The sequence below is a fragment of the Saccopteryx leptura genome, chromosome 2 (genome assembly GCF_036850995.1).
Source record: "Saccopteryx leptura isolate mSacLep1 chromosome 2, mSacLep1_pri_phased_curated, whole genome shotgun sequence".
Lineage (NCBI taxonomy): Eukaryota > Metazoa > Chordata > Mammalia > Chiroptera > Emballonuridae > Saccopteryx > Saccopteryx leptura.
In genome coordinates, this window is record NC_089504.1 from 323,069,527 (window position 1) to 323,092,129 (window position 22,603).

Genomic DNA, 22,603 nt, shown 5'->3' on the forward strand with positions numbered 1-22,603 from the left:
ATGATGTGGCAAAATGCAAAAAAAAAAAAAAAAAGTGAGGGGGGGAGGAAAGCAGGGGGACTGGGGAAAGTGATGAGTCCAAAAAAGTAGTCCCTTCGCTTCCTCTAGCTACCTTCGTGTCGCAGCAATAACGAAGCCTTGAACGCACTGCGTCCCGAATTCCTGCGCCAGCTGTGCCGCGGCACGCCGTGGAGGGGTACATAAGACGGAGAGAGTGAAGTGACTTGGGCGGAGTTCTGTCGCCGGGATCCCTCCGCAGGGCTCAGCCGTTTCCGGAGTCTGCGCTGCGCCGGGTTCCGCCATTGCGGCTCTCCCGGACCCTGGAGCCTCCGCCCCCGACCCAAGCTCTTTCGTCTGCCTGCCAGTTTCCTGTGTCCCGGGAGAGTATCCTGCTGAGCTCAGCCTACCCCCTCCCCTTTCTCCTCCTTTCCCTTGGAGAGCCTGGGCAGCAACTGCCCCGCAGTCCCAGTGACAGGAGGAGACCATACCCCCGACAGCGCCATGGCCCAGATTCTGCCAATTCGTTTTCAGGAGCATCTCCAGGTGCGGCTCGGCCGGGGCTGGCGAGGGCTGTGGACAGGGTGGTAAGGAGAAAGCTGGTGTGTGGGACTAAGCAAAAAAGCAGGATCGAAGGTGGGGTAATATTGGTGTCTGGGGTAAATGGAGGATGGGGGCGCTATCTTGGAAAACTGAAAGGGTTAAGTGGTGTGAGGTTTGCATGGAGAGGACGAGGGTCGGGTGCGAAGGGCAGCGAGGCCATTCCTGGGTTCGAGGGCCTTCCTATCTTCGCTTCCTGGGTGGCGAGAACTGCGCATACTAACTCCACCCCCCCACTCCCAGTTTTATTCAGTTCATTCATTTGGGTAGGTTGGGGGTGGGGGAGTATTCTCCCGCGTTTCTTCTGGAACGAGGATCTCATCGCCTAGGCCATTGTAGAGCTGTCACTTCCCATTGCTCTTCTCTTCGTTTTCCCCCATCGTGTTCTGCACCCAGGAGTTGTGGGGCGGGTGGGTTGGGGAGGAGCAACCTTTTTTCTTCCTCCCTTTGTGGTTCTCTACTGAGAAAGCCACCTTTCACTGGGAGCGCAGGAGGACGGGGGTGGCTTGTCGCTTGCCTTCCCCGAGGCTGTAGGAAGAGAAGGTCACTGAAGGAACAGAAGGAGGATAGAATGGGGGAACGTATTTCTTGGCGGTGTCAATCTTAGAGTGAGTGGGGTCAAGGTCCCTAGGGGAACTCGCGGGGTTTTTTTTTGTTTGTTTTTCCTTTCTTGATTTCTCTGAGGTGGTATGACTCTTATCCCCTTTGGTTCTAGAAGGTAGGAAAGAGTTATTCAAGGGTTATCTTGGGGGTCTGCTGGAGTTGAGTAGGTAGTTTGGGGCGTGAGTACCTTCCTCCCTGAGGATTGCATACAATTGAACGGAGCCCTAGGGATAGAGCACACCTGCTCTGAGATATGTAAGATTATTTGGTCTGTAATTGGTTTCCTTTTAGTAGGTTCTAGAATTCTTCCTCATGGTGCATTGTCCTGTAGGCAGCATACTGTCTTAATTGGCAGCATGCCCATGGAGGGCCCAGACAGGTGATCATTGGAGGGCTTGACTGAATTAAACCTTTTCTGAGCTTCTGATTTTCCTGGTTTCACTTTGGCTGAAATAATACACTCATCATAATTTTCTTCCCATATACCCCCTAAAGAGGCTTGCCTCAGCACAATTTCTGAAGGGCTAATTTCATGATAAAAGATGGCATGGTTTGACATGACACTGATATTAGTGATCTTTTGGACACTTTACCACTGAAGGCTGATTTTTTTTAGTTCCTCCCATTGATGGGATTCTTGTTAATAAAAAGGTTTAATATTTGGGCTGTCAACAATTTTATATTTTTTTGTAGGTATTGTCACTTTTCTTTACATCAGCAAGGATGTAATGAATAATATTCATTGAAGACTTAAGTCTTGAAATGTAATGAATATTATTTACTCAAAATAATGAGTTGAGTAATGCACTTTCTTCAGTCATCTTTGGTTTTCAGATCACTCATTTGAAGTAATGGAACACTTTTATAATAGATTAAAAATGTTAAGTGATTGAGCGCAGAAATTATTTATGTTCAATGTAAGTTTTAATTACTATGGTTACTTCTGTTAAAGTGGGATGTAAATGAATGTGGAGGATTAAGAGAACACAGGCTCCTTAAACAGTACATCTGATGCATAGTCTTTCTACAGACAGATGTTTGCAAAATCATACACAAGAGAAGCAGTTATAATTGCTCTTTATTAGACAAAGGTATATAGTCCACTAGTAAAGCTCATTTCTTGACTACTGATGGTTTGGGCAATGGCTTTTCAGAAGAGGAACTAATTGTTAAATGATCCCAAAGATTGGAATCCAACCTTGTCACTAACTGAAGACAGATTTAATATGGGTCTGATTTCCTAAGGGATTCAGAATTTCTGCAAATATATACTTGAGTGAAGCCATTTCCTTCTCAAATAATTTGAAGATATGAGTGTAAAGCAGCTTTTCAATTACACTTGAGAAATTAAGTCATCTTTTTTCTTGGCGGGGGTGGAGGAGTAATGTGCCATGCCTAAACTTAGCTTGCGAGTGGAACTGTGTGCTCCAACTGATAATAAATAATTGTGCAAAGCCCCAATCACCAACCTCTTCTAGGATAAATATATATTTCCTGACTTTTCATTTTTATGCCTCCCCTTTTTAAAAATTATTAAGGATTATTTTGATTGGCATTATGTCTTTAACCTTTGAGTTCCTGCCAGTTTGTTAAGTAGCAGAATACCTTGTGAAATACTTAGGATATAAATTAGGAACAAGATTGGCTCAGCAGTAGAGCATCGGCCCAGCATGTGGAAGTCCCGGGTTTGATTCCTGATTAGAGCACACAGGAGAAGCGCCCATCTGCTTCTCCACCCTTCCTCCTCTCCTTCCTCTCTGTCTCTCTCTTCCCCTCCCACAGCCAAGGCTCCATTGGAGCAAAGTTGGCCCGGGCGCTGAGGATGGCTCCAAGGCCTCTGCCTCAGGCGCTAGAGTGGCTCCCCACACAACGGAGCAACACCCCAGATGGGCAGAGCATCGCCCCCTGCTGGACATGCTGGGTGGATCCCAGTCGGACGCATGTGGGAGTCTGTCTGACTGCCTCCCCACTTCTAACTTTGGAAAAATACAAAAAAGGAAAAAAAAAAGAAACAAGAATTGAGGAATTTGAATGCAGAATTAGCTTGTGAAAGCTTCAAAAGGTGAACTGTAAATTAATTTATTTTTATAACATGTAACTACTTGGCCAGCTGAAGGATCTGTTGTTAGAGCTTGGAACTATACAGCAAATGAATGGTCATAATTTTAAGTTAAGAAGGATATTTTTTCTTTTTTAGGATGTTTGGGCTGATAGCATATTTTCTGGAGAAAAAAATTATCCTAGGCTATACATATAAAATGCTGCCTGCGATTCTCAGTTCTTGGGGCATTAACTATTTTCTTCAGTGTCCCAGGTTCTTTGGGCCTATAATACAAAATTTCCCCACTCTGTTCTTTTCCCTTTAACCCATAAATGCAGGTCTGGAATGTGTTGTGAGTTGAATGGTAGGGGTTCCTGTTATGGTTGTTCTGGTTTGCAAGGAGAAAATAATGCTAAGTATTGCTGGGATATGTTAGATGCTTAACTGTACTGCCTGAAAGAGGCAACTACCTGGAATTTTGCTGCAGTGTACCCTGGGAATAGCTTCTAGGTTTAAGATGTATCATGTGTGTCAGAATTTTTCTAATGGTCAATTTACTCAGCTTGAAGGGGTGTGGCTAATTTTAGTGGCCGTGCTTTCACTCTCTAGGAAATAATTTAGGACAAGGAACTGTGTGTGTGTGTAGAACCTCAATCATTTTCATTTTAGTGTGCAGTAAAATACATGATTTCAGGAACCTCAACCAATGTTACCTGAATTATATTTAACAAGATGTTTTCTTCTATCACTGTTACCGATGTGATTTTTGCTTTCTGAGAGTTACTGTTCAATAGTACTTTATTTCATGATGAAAATTTGCACTAGCTACATAGGAATGTTGAGCACATGAAATGTGATTAGTATGACTGAGGAGCTAAGTTCTTAAAAAAAGTAAATGTAAATAGCTACATGAGGCTGTTGACTATGGCATTGGACTGCACAATTATAGACCATACTGATACGCGAGTGAAGATTTATCTAACCACCTGTATTTATTTGTTTAGAGCATTTTTTTAGCTGCAGTTAAAACATTGAAAGTGTTAGTTGAATACTGTCTCTTGGGAAAGTGATGATGAACAGTGACTAAGGAATGGAGGAAGCAGCAACCTTCTTGTGAGAGTCTGTTATATCCCTTGAATGTGGCTGGGTGCTTTTAGGTATTTACTTACAAGTAATCCCCCAACATCCTCTAAAACAGTTGTAGAAAGTGAGACTCAATTACATTGTCAGATGTGTTTTGAACCTAAGGTCTTCTGACACAAACTTTCTAAGAAATAGAATGGTTAGCCTTAAGAGAAGTTATACTGTATCCTACTGTGTGTTTTTGTTCTGTTGCACTTTCCTCCAAGAAGTGATTTCTCTACTGGTTTAAAATGTGTTTAATGATGTATAGTGGGTTTTCAATCACCAGTCCACGGACCAGTACCTGTCCGCCAGAAACTTTGTGATTCTGTAGTCTTCATACAACAACAGGGTGGTTAACTCTTTCCTGCACTGACACTGGCCCACAGACTAGCGGTTGAAAAACACTGGTATAGTAGACAGATTAGCAGTTTAGGGGTTGTCAAGACCAGTGCTTGTCCAATAGAAAAATAGTAAGAGCCGTATACAGGGGTTGGCAAAAATAGGTTTACAGTCGTGAGTTCACATAACAGTTTATTCTTATGTTATTATTTATTAATTAGTATTGTATTACTTTCTATACGAACAAGTATAAATTTACCTTTGCCCAAACATGTATGTAATTTTACTTTTTCCAGAGGCCATATAAGTAAAAAATATGTGAAGTGATTTTAGTATGTTTATGTAACTCAGTATATCCAAAATGTTAGTTATAATTTCAACCTCTAATCAGTATATAATTTTCAAATAAGATATTTTGCATTCTCTTTTTTTGTGGGGGGTACTGGATTTTCAGAATCTGATGTGTATTTTACACTTAGAGCACAACTTAATTCAGACCCTCTTTTTATTGGAAATAATTTCATCTGTATTATCTGTAGTTTTCATAAAATTTACAGCTGGAAAAGCAGTTTGCATACTTAAGTTGTTCCAAGCATACATAAGTTTTAATACATAATCATCAATAACAAATTTTAATTAATTTAAATAAATTCATTCACAGTAACTACATTTCAAGTGCTCGGTACCACATAATGCTTGTGAAATGTGAGTACAGTATTGGAGAGTGCAAGTTAGGACTAACGTTTTGCTTCTTTGTGAAGTAGGCGGAACTGCCTCCCCAGGTTACTGTGAAGGTCTGAGATCATGTGTGTAAAGTACTTGGTGTAGCACTTTCATAGCATTAATTGTTAGATATCTAATTTGTGTCAGTACATTTTATTCAGGTGTCTCTTAATTAATGACAATGTTTAATTTGCATTCCTAGATTTTTATGGTTCATAAATATTTAGTATCCGCCTCGGATTTGAGTATCATACATCAGCAACTGTGTTAGTTTAGGGATAAACTTGTGAACAAGACTGACTGCAATTTGCACTCATGTTTGCATTGATTAGTTGACAAAGCCAGTCCACATATAATTGTAACCATGGAGATTATGGAATGTTAGATATTGTGCAGAATTTCATACAAATATTAATGGCATAAAATTGAATTTGTTCTGAAACTGTATCCAAAAGAGAATTTTTAAAATCTTGTATTATATACTATGAATACTCGTTGTGTATCATTGATACAATTTTAATTAGTGTTTTTGGTCAGAAAACTTGAGAAACCTATCATATCTGATAAAATACCCATGTGGAATGCCAGCCAGACCTTTGTTTTTGTTACGTATTTCTTTCTGTAAGATGGTAGTGTTGAAGTAAATGTTCTCACTTAGGTGGGAAATGATTTTGTTGCTGATAAGTATTTTAGTCCTGTATATGAGAATGAGACTATTTCTCTAATTCATTTACATTCTTGCCACGCTAAAAGCTACTTCGTAAAATCAATTTGTAAATTATAGTAAAGTTTACAGCTATAGGTGTCCTTTACTCCCCTCTCTTGGCCAAGTGCCTGTGGCTAATGCTCTTAACATGATGGGCTGGCAGGAGCTTTGGATTTGAGTGTGTTATGCAAGAACTGCTCTGTCAGACTTGGATTTTGTGTTTTCTTTTGTATTATGAAAGACATAATTTAAGATATTTTATTCTATTTTAGAGGAAATAACTATCCATCATATCTTAATTGCCTTGAAATTTACAAGATCAAAATAAATAGCTGTTTGAGCACGGACTGTGTGTCAGGAACTCTGCTAAAGATTTTATGTTCATCTCATTTTATTAGCAGAATATTTCCTTTAGATAGGTATGATCAGACTTATTTTGTAGCTGGGAAAACAAGTTCATAGCATTTAACTTGTAGAGTCACATAGCGAAAGAATGGGTAGTCAGACTAATACTTTTGCTTTTTTTTTCGATGTGGCACATTGCCTCATTTGGTGAAGGATCAGTATAATTTGAACTGCAAATTATACCACAGCTTCTAGATATACTATGGTATCCTTTGATGTACACATTCCACTAGTAGTTTGTTGTTTTTTGGGTTTTTTTTTTTTTGTATTTTTCTGATGTGAGAAGCAGGGAGGCAGAGAGACAGACTCCTGCATGCGCCCAACCAGGATCTACCTGGCATGCCCACAAGAGGGCAATGCTCTGCCCATCTAGGGCGCTGCTCTGTTGCAACTGGAGCCATTCTAGCACCTGAGGTGGAGGCCATGGAGCCATCCTCACATCCTCAGCACCTGGGCCAACTTTGCTCCAATGGAACCTTGGCGGTGGGAGGGGAAGAGAGAGAGAGAGAGAGAGAGAGAGAGGAGAGGGGGAAGGGTGGAGAAGTAGATGGGCGCTTCTCCTGCATGCCCTGGCCGGGAATCGAACACTAGTAGTTTTTTTTGTTTTTTTTTTAATAAATAAATTTTTATTTTAATGGGGTGACATCAATAAATCAGGGTACATACATTCAAAGAAAACATTTCCAGGTTATCTTGTCATTTAGTTCTGTTGCATACCCATCACCCGAAGAGAGATCGTCCTCCGCCACCCAGTAGTTTATTTTTTTTTAATTTATTTATTCATTTTAGAGAAGAGAGAGAGAAGGGAGGGGGCAGGAAGCTTCAACTCCCGTATGTGCCTTGACCAGGCAAGCCCAGGGTTTTTTTTGTTGTTGTTGTTGTTTTTTTAATTTATTTTAGAGAGGAGAGAGAAAGGGTGAGAGAGAGAGACAGAGAGAGAGAAGGAGGGAGGAGCTGGAAGCATCAACTCCCATATGTGCCTTGACCAGGCAAGCCCAGGGTTTTGAACCGGCGACCTCAGCATTTCCAGGTCGACGCTCTATCCACTGCGTCACCACAGGTCAGGCACTAGTAGTTTATTTTTATGTTAGTAGTTTTTATATTAGAAATGTAGGGATCAGCAAACCAACATTTGATTTTTTTTTTAAAGTGTTACTTTTTTTTTTTATTTTATTTATTCATTTTAGAGAGAAAGAGAGAGAGGAGAGAGAGACAGGGGGGAGGAGCTGGAAGCATCAACTCCCATATGTGCCTTGACCAGGCAAGCCCAGGGTTTCGAACCGGGGACCTCAGCATTTCCAGGTCGACGCTTTATCCACTGCGCCACCACAGGTCAGGCCCATTTGATTTTTTTTAATGCCTAAACAGTTATTTAGATTATTTTAAACAGCTTTATTCAAGTTCCCTCTAGAGAATTGTGCAGGATAATTGGGATCAGATTAACTTGTAACCATGGTTATCTATATATCCCTCTCAGAAGTCTGCACTTCTTAAACTTCTCTTTGGCCTTTTTTTTTTTTTTTTTTTTTTAAGAGACAGAGAGCACGCGATGGATAGGGACAGACAGACAGGAAGGGAGAGAGATGAAAAGCGTCAACTCAATAGTTGCGGCACCTTAGTTGTTTGTTAATTGTTTTCTCCTATGTGTTTGACCGGTGGTCAAGCCGGGGACTTGGGGTTTCAAACCTGGGTCCTTAGCATCCCAGGCTGGTGCTCTATCCACTGCGCCACCATGTCATCAGGCTCTATAGACTTTCCCTTGATGACAAGACAATGATGTATTCTAGTCTGAAGCCACTTGAGAAAGCAGGCAACTTCTGCTTTCTATTTTACTATATAATGCATTATTTTGTATTTGTACTAATGTAAAAATTGTGTAAAATTGTAGGAAGATGATTGTGCTTAGGGTAGGTAAAGGAAGAAAGTAGGAATAGAATATGCTTGCTCAGTTTGATTGGCATAACCCTACAGGGGAAATGATTACAAACTTGTAGGGTGTGGTTGGGAGGCAGAACTTCCAAGTAACATTAGTACATCCTTTTCTGAATCTTCCGGTGAATAAGGACTTTTCTTTAAGTTCTAATTATGTAAAGCAGATTTTAAAGCTTATTTCTGAAAGAATAGCAAATGAGTCCTTTAAAACCACTTCATCACATTAAAAAATTTTAATTCTATAGTGTGTTGTTGTGGAAAATGTCTCAGATATTTAATCTAAGCTCTTTTTACCTTTTCTCAACTATCTCATTTTTTTAAAATTATTGATTGATTTGAGAGAGAGAAAGAGAGAAACATTAGTTCCACTTATTATGCTTTCTTGTATGTGCCCTGACTGGGGATTGAACCCACAACCTTAGTGTATTAGGTCAGTGCTCTTAATGAACTGAACTACCCAGCCATGCCCTCATTTATTAAATTAAAATAACACTTTTAAACTTTTTTTATTTATTGATTTTTTTTCTTAGGTAAAGGGGAGAGAGAGAAATGGGGGGAGAGGTGGGAAGCATCAACTCGTAGTAGTTGCTTCCCATATATGCCTTGACCAGGCAAGCCCAGGGTTTCAAACCAGCGACCTCAACATTCCAGGTCGATGCTTTATCCACTGCGCCACCAAGGGTCAGGCTAAATTAAAATAATATTTGGCCTGACCAGGTGGTGGTGCAGTGGATAGAGCGTTGGACTGGGAGGTGAAAGGACCCAGGTTTGAGACCCCGAGGTCGCCAGCTTGAGCGCCGGCTCATCTGGCTTGAGCAAAAAGCTCACCAGCCTGGACCCAGGGTCGCTGGCTCCAGCAAGGGGTTACTCGATCTGCTGAAGGCCCGTGGTCAAGGCACATATGCTAAAGCAATCAATGAACAACTAAGAAGTCGCAACGCGCAACGAAAAACTGATTGATGCTTCTCATCTCTCTGTTCCTGTCTGTCTATCCCTCTCTCTGCCTCTGTAAAAAAAAATAATAATAAATTTACTTGTTCTTTATTAAAAAAAACAAAAAAAAACAAAAAAATAATATTTGAATATTTCTGTGCTAGAGAGGAGCCTCCATTTACCTAGCTGAGTTGAACATGTGTGTCGTGCTAGAGAAAAAAACATCTACCTAGTTAAGGAAGCCAAGATCTTGAAGTTATACCAGACTCTTTACTCCTCCTCATTTTCTATATCTAATCTCTTTCTGGAGTAGGAAAGGGAGTATCTCTCATAGTGATGCACACTGGGAGTCCTGGGCATTGTAGTTTTTGATGACCCAATCAAGTGAAACTAGGAGGATCTAAGTACAGTATATGAAAAATGGGAATTGGGTTGAGAGTTGCTTTCATCTGTTTCTTTTTTGTGATGAGGAACAGATAGGGACAGACATAAAGGAAGAGAGAGATGAGAAGCATCAATTATTTGTTGCGGCTTCTCAGTTGTTCATTGATTGCTTTCTCATATGAGCCTTAACGGGGAACAGGGGGGCTACAGCAGAGCTAGTGACCCCTTAAGCTCAAGCCAGCGATCTTGGGCTTTAAGCCATCGATCGACCTTTGGACTCAAGCCAGTGACCATAGGGTCATGTCTGTGATCCCACGCTCAGGCCTCAAGCCAGCGACCTTGTGGTCAAGCCTGATGAGCCCGCGCTCAGGTTGGCGACTTCAGGGTTTTGAACCTGGGTCCTCTGCATCCCCGCCTAGTCAGGTGCTGTCATCCGTTTCTGATCAGTTGCTCATCCAAGAAAGAGGGCTTAGGCCCTTGCCAGTTGGCTCAGTGTATAGAGCATTGACCTAGCGTGCAGACGTCCTGGGTTCAATCCCTGGTCAGGGCACATGTGAGAAGCAACCATCTGCTTCTCTTCCCCCACCCCACCCCCTTTTCCCATTCTCTCTCCCTTCCTATCTCGCAGCCTGTGGCTCAGTTGGTTTGAGTGTGTTGAGAGTTGTCCCCAGGAGTTGAGGAAAACTTGATTGATTCGAGCATCAGCCTCAGACAGGTGTTGCTAGGTGGATCTTGGCCAGGGCACATGCGGAAGTCTGTCTTTCTATCTCCCCTCCTCTCACTTAAAAAAAATTAAAAAAAGAAAGAGGGCTTAAAAACCACCCAAGTGGACCATGTAAAGCCAGAAACTGTGCATGTACACTCACCTTGGCAAAGAGCTGATTTGGACAGATCTCATTATTTGAAATCTTCTGGATTGGTAAGAGGTAAATTTAACACACCTAATAATTATTCCTTTCTGTATGGCCTCACAATTATACCTGTTGCATGTTATAAGCAAACATTTTAAATATTCATCAAAAAAATGCCTGACCAGGCAGTGGTGCATTGGATAGAGTGTCAGACTGGGACGTGGAAGACTCAGATTCGAAACCCTGAGGTCTCTGGCTTGAGCGCAGGTTCACCAGCTTGAGTGTGGGATCATAGATATGACCCCGTGGTCGCTGCTTGAAGCCCAAGATTGCAGGCTTGAGCAAGGGGTTACTCGATCAGCTGTAGCCCCCCATCCCCCTACCCCCAGTCAAGGCACATATGAGAATGCAATCTGTGAGAAACAAAGGTGCCGCAATGAAGAATTGATGCTTCTCATCTCTCTCCCTTCCGGTCTGTCAGTCCCTATCTGTCCCTCTCTCTGTCTGTCTTCTTTCTGTCTCTCTTTGTCTCTGTTACACACACACACACAAGAAAAATTCCTCAAAAAGCAATCCCTTAGGGATATGTTTCTGGGGATCATAATTCAAGCAAGTCAAAACAACTCCTATAATATGCAAATGGTTCGAGGCCTGTTTTAAAATTTCCATGATTATACCATAATGGATTTAAAAAATAAAAAAAGCTTTGATAGAATGTAGATGACTTTCCAGTGCTAATGAAGACACTGATGTAAAAAATGCCAATGAAGAGTTTAAGTAAATTGGTTTCTGAAGTGTAAAGAGTAAAAAACATTTCCAAGTTAATTACTTCATAATTTTAAATATTTATGTAAACTAAGTCAAGTGACTACTTCAATTATGTGTTAACATATATAAAATCCTTAGGGGTTTATACTTGAATGGGACCAAACCTTTATTTTAATAAGTTAATTTTTTAAAAAAAAATTTACTGATTTTAGGGATTGAGGAAGAGGGAGAGAGAGAGAGAAACTTCAATTTGCTACTCTACTTATCTCTGCATTCATTGATTGCTTCTTGTATGTGCCCTGACCAGGGATTGAACCCACAACCTTGGGTATCAGGACCACACTCTTAACCAACTGAGCTACCCATCCAGGGCTAAAAAATAAGCCTTTTTAAGTTGAGGTAAAATTTATATAACTTAAAATTAACCATTTTAAAGTGAGCAAATTAGGGATATTTAGTACATTTACAGCTGTCATCTGTATCTAGTTCCCAAATTTTCTATTCTCCAAAAGGAAATCCTATATCCATTAACCCTTTGAGTAGTGAGTTCTTTTCATGCTCACTGACCCCTGGGAGTTTTTTGTTTTTCTTTGAAACAATGAAATCAGCCCTGGCTAGATAGCTTAGTTGGTTAAGAGTGTTGACCTGGAGCATAGAGGTTGCCGGTTCGATCCCCGGTCAGGGCACATACAGGAACAGATTGATGTTCCTGTCTTTCTTTCTACCCCGCCTCTTTCACTAAAATCAATAAATAAAAACAAAAATAAGAAAAAAAAATGAAATCAGTTCCAGATACAGTTTTATTAACTTAAAATCATGTTTGTTTGATAACCAATTTATGAAAACAAGAAGAACATACATTTGCCTTTTCTTAATATTGCCTTACATGTTTTTAAAATAAATTGATCATACTGTGGATAGTCAGGAGGCACGAGGACGTACATGAATGTTCATACTACTCAAAGAATGAAGCAATCTTCCCTTCTTTGCTCCTCCTGTCCCCTGGCAACCACTAATGTGCTTTCTGTGTCTGTAGATTTGCCTGTTATGGAATCATGCACTCTAACTCCTTTCACTGAGCATGATGCTTGAGGTTCATCCATGTTGTATACTGTGTATCAGTACTTCATTCCTTTATGGGTGAACATTACTTCATTGAATGGATATGCCACATTGTATTTGTTCTTTCACCAGTTAATGGATATTTGAGTTCTTTCCACCCATTAGTTATTTTAAATAGTGCTGTTGTGAACATGAAGGTACAAGTTTTTGTTTGCCTGTTTTTCAGTTCTTTTGGATATATACCTAGGAGTGGAGTTTCTACTGGGTCATATGGTAATCATGTTTTAACTTTTTGAGAGACTGCCCAACTGTTTTTCATAGCACTGGTACCAGCACTTCATGAGTGTTCCAGTTTTCGCATTCTCTTCAATACTTGTCAGGTTTTTGACTGGGGAATAGACTTCTTGGGAAATGAATACCCTGTTTGGGCGTAAACAGTAGTTTTGGTTCTATTTGTTCTCACCCACGCTTTATAGCCCTGCCTTTCCTTAAATTGTGTGTCCTGCTTTAGATTCCGTTTCCATTTCTTTGGACATACCACATATGTCTGGGCTAGGCATGCATCCCTGCAACCTCATCGCCCTGGTGCAATTGCTGCATGCTTGTTACACAGTGAATAGAAGAGACCATATCATTAACAGTAGAATTCTCGGTATTAGTATAGGGTCTGTCATACAGTGGCTGCTTGATAATTGTTTGAATGTGTGATTGTTGGAAAAAGCGCAATAGAACTAGGAGGAGACTGGAGGAAATATTGTAGTTTTCAATTGCCCTGATATTGTATAAAGGTTATATATATAGACCCAATACTCTTTCTTAGTTGAATTTGCTTATGGGTCAGGGCGATTTCTGCCTTAGCAGTCCCCAAAACAATTCTCCTATTTTCACCAGTCTCCAAGTGTAAAAAGGTTGGAAACCACTGTTTTAAAGATTTTTCCTACTAGAACCAGAAGAAAACCTTAGAAAACTATTGTCATCATCTGTGACATGCAAAAAACACTTGATGTAAAGCAAACAAAAAGACCCATGGAGATAAAGGGTTGAAATAACAGAACATATACAGAAACAGTCGATTCTCAAGACAATTAGGAGCAGAATTGCCCGTGTGGAAATCTGCAGTGTGAAAGATTAACTTGATTTTTTTTTTTGAAGCTTTTAAATTTTGAGGGAAATCACAGAATTAGCTACAAAGGGGGAGGGTGTGATGGAATAGTTTATAAAATCCAAAATAATTAGAGTAGAGGCTTTTTTCAGATAATGGAAGAAAGCTGGATATGAAAGAAGGAGATTAAAGATTTAGTGTTTGAGACAAGCCTGGAGAAGTTTTAGTACAATGAATTAAAAAGAAGATCTATAAGTATCCAGGGCACACCCTTTCCCTGACCAAAAAATCAGACCAATATTAATTAACACTGAATGTCATACAGTGAAATAGGATTTTGAGATGATGGAAAGTTTTTTCTTCTGTTTAGAGGATGATCTATAAATTGTGCTCTCAAATCCCTCTGAGCCTAAAATCTATTTTTATCCCCTATAGATTTTTACTTTTGTAGTAATGACAAACTTTTTCTTTTTTTACACTGTCATTTTTTTTTTTTTTTTAAGATTTTATTTATTGTGTCTAGAGATTTAGGGAGGGTAGCAGAAAGAGGCAGAAAGCATAGTTGCTTCTCGTATATGCCTTGATGAGGCAAGCCTGGGGTTTTGAAGCAGCAACCTCAGCATTCTAGGACAATGATTTATCCACTATGCCACTGCTGATCAGGCAGTAATGACAAACTTAACAGTTTACCACAAAGTAAACAAAGGAGTCAATTTAACATAAAACTTATACTTAAGTAACTGGTTGTAAAATACTGAATTGATATAAATTGCCAGATAATGCTCAACAGGTGTTAATAGAAAATAAATCTTAGTTATTTAATTACTTTAATGATATCTCCCACTGTGGCATAAGTTGGCTTACAGTTGTGATGCAAATAAATAATACTATGAACTTTGTTTCCTGGATTCACAGCTGTGAACCTATTTTTACCCACCCTGTATATTAACAATTTGGAGTGAGTGACCAGAGTCAAGAATTCTAAGAGAGAGGGATTGCTTCTGAGGCTGACAGGGAGAATAAACAAATCTATATGTTTAAGTGTGGGTTAGCAAAGATAAAGGCATTTTTATTTGTTTCTTGAAATGTGTGGAACACACAGAAAACAGTGGCTGGTATCCTGTTGATGAAGAACTAAAGGAATGTTGTGTTTTCAGCATTTTCTTCATTTCCTGTAGAAGACAGCAACTGCAGTTTTTATGTGACGTTCTGCTAGTTCCTGGAAGGACTTACAGAAAGAAGTAACTGGTGTCAGCATATTTTTTCACTGGGATCAATGCTAGTAAAGGTAGAGGATATATGAAACTTTTAAAGGAAACTATACTGAGTGAAATACTTGGGATAGGAAGTTAACCAAACATTCAGGCACTTAACTAAAAAATATCTATTGGGTGACATCCAAGTATCAGCAGGTCTCTCTAAAATTATGGACTTCTTAATTCTGTAGTAGTAACACCTATCAAGTCTTTATTAAGATACAGGATTTGCCTGACCTGTGATGGAGCAGTGCATAAAGTATTGACCTGGAATGCTGAGGTTGCTGGTTCAAAAACCTGGGCTTGCCTGGTCAAGGCACACATGGGAGTTGATGTTTCCTGCTCCTTCCTCCTTCTCACCCTCTCTCCCTCCCTCTTCCTTCTCTAAAAATGAATAAATGAAAAAAATTTAAAAAGATACAAGATTCATTTACATAAATAACTGAAATAGGACTATACATAGAGCATTTACAGAATAGCTTCATCTGAAATACAGTAGAGTAGTTCATACATAGTTCCTTTTCATCCTAACTATTCAGATGAAACCAGGAAGGATCTTAAAGTGTAAAGCCAAGCACTAATTGTGAAACATAAGTCCTTAGTAATGCTGGCATAAACACAAGTTTTAATGTATTTTGATTTTCAGCTGATACAGCTGGTAAATGAGTTCTGTTCTGAGTTTGTTAGTCATTCATTAGGAAGTAAATTCTCCCGGTATGCTTATAAAAAAAAAAGGCCTGTTTCCCATGAGTGTTGCTATCTGATCAAAGTAAGAACTGCTGGTTGAAATTAGAAGGCTTAAAGCAGACCTATTACTCCTTTAATTATGTATGTTTGTAGGCGTAAACACAATTGTGATTGATTGCTGATACAGAGACTTTGTGCTAATGGTTTCATTTGGCTGTATTGTCTTTTGCTAACATTTTCTGCTTTTAAAAAAAATGTATACTGTTTGGATTAAATGCACTCATAGTTCATTCAGCCCCTTTAAGAATATTTTCATATTTGATCACTGACATATTCTAAAGTTCTGACTCACCATCATTAGGTTTCCTGATCCTTGATGTAGAAAATTTTTCTAGCTGTCTTTAGTAACACGTGAACAAAGCAAATTGGCCTGCCCTAAATTTCACTGAAGAAGATTGTCAGAAGCATGACGTCAGAGCCAGTATGTTTTCGAATAGGCTATGTCATGATACCATAGTCACAGAGCTAAAGGATAGAAATCCCTAAAATATAGAGTGCTTTTGTGCCCCTACACTGTTCTAAGTGCTTGCTGTGTGTTAAATCATTTTTATGCAGCACCTAGACATTCCTTGTTGCTCCTCAAACAAGGATAGATTCTTTCTCTTTTGTGTTTGCCATATTGGCAATCAAATCAAGTATAGTTTCAAAACCAAGACAGGAAAAACAAGCGTAAAGCGTTAAAAACTGGTAATCATATAACATATTCTGAATCTAATATTGCTGAAGGTAAAATTTTTTTAACCATATTTCTTCTATCTTAATACAGTCTCTTTAATACTATTTTTGAAATGGAGTCATTTTTTTTCCATGTAGGTTTTTTTTTTTTTTTTTTTTCATTTTTCTGAAGCTAGAAACGGGGAGAGACAGTCAGACAGACTCCCGCATGCGCCCGACCGGGATCCACCCGGCACGCCCACCATGGGGCGACGCTCTGCCGACCAGGGGGCGATGCTCTGCCCATCCTGGGCGTCGCCATATTGCGACCAGAGCCACTCTAGCACCTGGGGCAGAGGCCACAGAGCCATCCCCAGCGCCCGGGCCATCTTTGCTCCAATGGAGCCTTGGCTGCGGGAGGGGAAGAGAGAGACAGAGAGGAAAGTGCGGCGGAGGGGTGGAGAAGCAAATGGGCGCTTCTCCTGTGTGCCCTGGCTGGGAATCGAACCCGGGTCCTCCGCACGCTAGGCCGACGTGAAATGGAGTCATTTTAAAAGTTGTATACTCTTTCCCCCAAACCTTTATGATACTGATGAACATCTTTTTTTTTTTTTTTTTTTTTTTTTTTTAAATTTTTATTTATTTATTTATTTTTTACAGAGACAGAGTGAGTCAGAGAGAGGGATAGACAGGGACGGAGAGAGATGAGAAGCATCAATCATTAGTTTTTCATTGCGCGTTGCAACACCTTAGTTGTTCATTGATTGCTTTCTCATATGTGCCTTGACCGCCAGCCTTCAGCAGACTAAGTAACCCCTTGCTGGAGCCAGAGACCTTGGGTTCAAGCTGGTGGGCTTTTCCTCAAACCAGATGAGCCTGCACTCAAGCTGGCAACCTCGGGGTCTCGAACCCAGGTCCTCTGCATCCCAGTCCGACATTCTATCCACTGCGCCACCGCCTGGTCAGGCCAATGAACATCTTAAAAATTGAAGCAGTTGTAGTTTACCAGGCACAGAATCAGGCCTATATTTTTCTCATGTTCTTTAAAGAAGTTGCCTCTTCTTTTTTTTAAAATTTAATTAATTGTATTTACATAGATTCTAGAAATTGCCTCTTCTTAACATCTGTACATTCTCAATCCAGCTCAGTCCCTGGACCCAGTATTTGAATATTTATTGATTTCTGAGAGGAAAGAGGCGCCCATACTGAGGAGTTTCTCCTTGGGCTCTTTTGCTAGCATTGAACTTTGCAGATTTTTACCTCCAAGCCTTCTCTAAATATCTGGATTCTGAAACCTTAACATTCTATTTTTTTCTGTTTCTTCCCGTCTTGTCTGAAATCCTTATATTTGACGAGTGTGTCTCTACACCAACTGTCCTTCATATTTCGCTGGAGTTTAATGTTAAAGAAATTTTTCTTTTCTCCTTGTTGAACTCCCAAGAAAAACTTTCTGGAAACAGACTCTCTAATAGAACTGTATAATGATGGAAAATTTCTATATTCTTTTTTAAAAAAAAAATTTTTTTTTTAATTTATTCATTTTTAGAGAGAGGAGAGAAAGGGGGCAGGAGCAGGAAGCATCAACTCCCACACATGCCTTGTCCAGGCAAGCCTGGGGTTTTGAACCAGCAACCTCAGCGTTTCAGGGGGACACTTAACCCACTGTGCAACCACAGGCCAGGCAAAAATTTCTATATTCTGAACCTTCCCATTTGATAGTCACATGTGGTTGTTGGATATTTCTTTCTTTCTTTCTTTTCTTCTTTTTCCTTTATTTTTCTGAAGCTGGAAATGGGGAGGCAGACAGATTCCTGCATGCGCCCAACTGGGATCCACCCGGCACGCCCACCAGGGGGCGATGCTCTGTTGCAACCAGAGCCATTCTAGTGCCTGAGGCAGAGGCCACAGAGCCATCCTCAGCACCCGGGCCATCTTTGCTCCAGTGGAGCCTTGGCTGAGGGAGGGGAAGAGGGAGACAGAGAGGAAGGAGAGGGGGAGGGATGGAGAAACAGATGGGCACTTCTCCTGTGTGCCCTGGCCAGAAATTGAACCCGGGACTCCTGTACGCCAGGCCGATGCTCTACCACTGAGCCAACCTGCCAGGGCCGGATATTTATTTCTTAAGAAATTAAATACCAATACCTGCATGTAACCACTGGCTGCCATATTGGACAGAGCAGCAAACCTCTCAGTTCTGATTGGGCAGACATCCATTATACAGCTTCTTTACAGAACTTGAGTTATTTTATGCTTGGATTTTCATCTTTACCTTTTTTTTTTTTTACAGGGTCAGAGAGAGAGTCAGAGAGAGGGGGGACAGACAGACAGGAACAGAGAAAGATGAGAAGCATCAATCATCAGTTTTTCGTTGTAACACCTTACTTGTTCATTGATTGCTTTCTCGTATGTGCCTTGACCACGAGCCTTCAGCAGACCGAGTAACCCCTTGCTCTAGCCAGAGACCTTGGGTCCAAGCTGGTGAGCTTTTCTTTTGCTCAAGCCAGATGAGCCTGAGCTCAAGCTGGCAACCTCGTGGTCTTGAACCTGGGTCCTTCCGCATCCCAGTTCGACGTTTTATCTACTGCGCCACTGCCAGTTCAGGCTCATTTTTACCTTTTAAAGTTGTAGTCTTCCTTCCTACCCTACAAGTAAAGTGCCTAATAAAAATCTGATACTTACAATTAATTTTCAAGTTCTGTAACCTATAGAAGAGTGGAGATTAATCTTTTTAAAATAAATTTGTAGACTTTTATAAAGCTGAGGAGAGTCATATACATAATCATCAAGTTTAATAATATTTTGCTTTTTTTTTTTCCCAAAAGAAATTCAGGGTATTGTGATATTTCACCTTTAAATACTCCAGTGTACATCTGTAGAAAAATAGGGAAAATTTTTTATAATCATGGCATCATTGTAGCCTCCTAATATACCTAATATAACAATCCTTCAGTATCTAAAAATCAGTCCAGATTTTTCTGATTGTCCCCTGATGTTACTGGTTTGTTTAAATCAGGATCTGAGCAAGATCTGAATGCTGCTTTCAGTTATGTCTCTTAAGATTCCTTAAAAAAAATTTTTTTTACATAGTTCCAGATTTTCAGAAAAGTTAAGAGTAGTGCAAAGAATTCCTATATACGCCCTTTAGCCAGGCTCTTTAGTTCTTAATATTGTTTTTTACTATATCTGACTTACTCTCTTTTGTCTCTATATATCAGTTTTTTACTAAACTGTTTAAAAGTAATTTGTATCCTCTTTACCACTACATACTCTATTGTGTATTTAGTAAGAATAACAAAAGGGCCCTGGCTGGTTGGCTCAGTGGTAGAGCGTCGGCCTGGCGTGCAGAAGTCCCGGGTTCGATTTCCAGCCAGGGCACACAGGAGAAGCGCCCATCTGCTTCTCCACCCCTCCCTCTCTCCTCCCTCTCTGTCTCTCTCTTCCCCTCCCGCAGCAGAGGCTCCACTGGAGCAAAGATGGCCAGGGTGCGGGGGATGGCTTCTCGGCCTCTGCCCCAGGTGCTGGAGTGGCTCTGGTCGCAACAGTGAAGCCCCGGAGGGGCAGAGCATCGCCCCCTGGTGGGCGTGCTGGGTGGATCCCAGTTGGGCCCATGCGGGAGTCTGTCTGACTGTCTCTCCCCGTTTCCGGCTTCAGAAAAATACAGAAAAAAAAAAAAAGAATAACAAAAGGGTCTTATATAGCTACACTAAAAATTTCAAAGTGAGGAAATTTACCGTGACAGATAATGTTATGTAATCTCAGGCTTAATTCAGATTTTATCACTTCCGATAATATTCTCTCTCTAAAAAAAAATCCAGGATCATGAGTCTCATTGAGTTTTGCCTTTCTCTTTAGGTTCATTTAATCTAGAACTCTATTTGTATTTGATGACAGATATTTTTGAAGAGTGCACACATTTATTTTTATGGAATGGTCCCCAGTTTGGGTTTATCTGCTGTGTTGTCGTGATTAGATTCAGGTTGTATACTGCAGAAGTAACATCTTCTTTGTAGTGCGTGCGTCAGAAAGCTCATGCTGTCAGTTTGACTCCAGTGCTAGTAATATTAACTTACAAGTTGATGAAGGTTGTTTCCAACAGGTTTTTTCACTACACATCTCTTCTTTCTAATAAGTATCTTGGAAAATACTTTGAGATCATTTTTACTCCTCAGAATTTCATCCATTAATTTTAGTATCCATTGATGATTCTTGCCTGAATCAATTATTGTAATGACTGTAAAATACCTGAAGTGACTTTTTAAAAGTTTTATCAGTCTTTCATCATTTTTAAGTTAGCTATCTTCTGTTTGGAACAACTTTTCCTTTTTTAGTATTTATATATATTTTTAATTTATATTTATGTGGACTCTTAGATTTCATCAATACCTTTTCATCTATAACTGCCCTGCGAAGTAATTAACAGTGTACGTCTAGTAAAGGGAATGATTTTTGGGGTGTTTTTTTCTACACAATTTTCTTTTATTGATTTTACGGGGGTAGGGTGGACAAGATGTATCACCTCAAATCATGGTGGCTTCTCTTTCATTGTTCATTGCTTGCTTGTTGCTTGCTTGTGTGTGCCTGACCGGGCAAGCCCGGGGTTCTGAACCAGCAACCTCAGCGTTCCAGGTCCAAGTTCTATCCACTGCACCACCACAGGTCTGGTGGGAATATTATTATTATTTTTTTTTTTTCTGAAGCTGGAAACGGGGAGAGACAGTCAGACAGACTCCCGCATGCGCCCGCGACCAGAGCCACTCTAGCGGCTGGGGCAGAGGCCAAGGAACCATCCCCAGCGCCCGGGCCATCTTTGCTCCAATGGAGCCTTGGCTGCGGGAGGGGAAGAGAGAGACAGAGAGGAAGGAAGGGGGGGGGGAGCAAATGGACGCTTCTCCTATGTGCCCTGGCCGGGAATCGAACCCAGGTCCCCCGCACACCAGGCTGACGCTCTACCGCTTAGCCAACCGGCCAGGGCCGGGAATATTATTCTTTATGTAAGAAGATTCTGGCCTCAGTAACCTTAATTAGGCAGATTAATGAGCACAGATGGAAGAGGTTTTCCTTCTTTAAGGAAATGCTTTTACTTGAGGAGCTTCAAGTTTAGTTGGATAAATTGACCTGGAATTGTGAACCATGAACAGCTTAGGGAATACTAGGAAACTTTGGTTTGAGAAAGGTGTCGTATAGAAATAAGAGAGTTGTGTGTATGTCTTTGAACCAGGTGGCTTCAACTCTTCTGCACATTGAGGAGAGAAGTGCTGTCTATACCTGCTTTCAAGAGAATTCTTGATGATATTGACCTTATGCCAACTGTTTGTATTAGTTTTCCCAGCGAATGTGTTGAAGACATGTTTGTCAAGTTTGTTGGAAAGCCTTAGCAATACTGTTGTATCCATGATGCCCCTAAAAATAGGAATTAAAATAGGGTTACCTAGCATTAGCATGTTACATGGTTCCATGTTACATGGTATCAAAGATTCTGGTCTCTACCTAACTTTAGAGAAATTAAAGAGCAGAACTAGAAGTTTTTAAGTGTAATTTCCTTTTGTCAAAAATGGGGAGTGCATTTCAATGTCTGAGTAAATTAAGCACCCAGAGGCCATTTATCTGTTATCAGTAGTCAAAAGAAATTCACACCCAGCATCTCAGCCAACATTTGGGACAGCTGAATTAAGTAGATAATAAAATGGGAATACAGCCTGACCTCTGGCGGTGCAGTGGATAAAGCATCAACCTGGAATGCAGAGGTTTCTGGTTCCAGTTCCTGGGCTTGCCTAGTCAAGGCACATACAAGAAGCAACTACTACGAGTAGATGCTTCCCACTTCTCCCCATTCTTTCTCACTCTCTGTCTCTCCAAAAATCAATAAATAAATTTTTTAAAAAACGAGAATACAAAAAAGCTAACCTTTGCTGTGTTGTATGTACAAATAGTATCTATTGAACCATTACTATGTGTCAGGCATTGTTCTAAGCATTTCACATTAAATCCTTACAACTCTGGCCTGACCTGTGGTAGCTCAGTGGATAAAGCGTAGACCTGGAAATGCTGAGGTCGCCAGTTCGAAACCCTGGGCTTGCCTGGTCAAGGCATATATGGGAGTTGATGCTTCCAGCTCCTCCCCCCGTTCTCTCTCTCTGTCTCTCCTCTCTCTCTCACTTTGTCTCTCCCTCTCCTCTCTAAAAATAAATAAATAAATAAAAAATAATAAAAAAAGAATTGTCTAAAAAAAAAAATCCTTACAACTCTGATAGGTACAGTACTATCATTTCAGATGAAGAAACATACACCCAGCTTAGTGTATCCCAAGGTTCTCTTTACCAAGCCACAGTCGCAGAGCTCCAGGGAAAAGCAACCTGGTCTCATCTCTCCAGGCAG

The 22,603-nt window shown here is 40.5% G+C and overlaps 1 protein-coding gene across 2 annotated transcripts in view; it reads left to right on the top strand.

The window, feature by feature from the left end:
* Positions 1 to 55: 55 nt before the first annotated feature.
* The window catches only part of CLTC (clathrin heavy chain), an 83,547-nt gene continuing 60,999 nt past the window's right edge, over positions 56 to 22,603 (top strand). The window contains exon 1 of one of the 2 annotated variants that reach the window (XM_066363132.1): positions 56 to 543. In XM_066363132.1, the coding sequence (XP_066219229.1) occupies positions 502 to 543 (42 nt within the window). In that variant the 5' untranslated portion in view covers positions 56 to 501. The remainder of the gene's footprint in view (positions 544 to 22,603) is intronic. The other variant, XM_066363133.1, reaches the window with a different exon arrangement.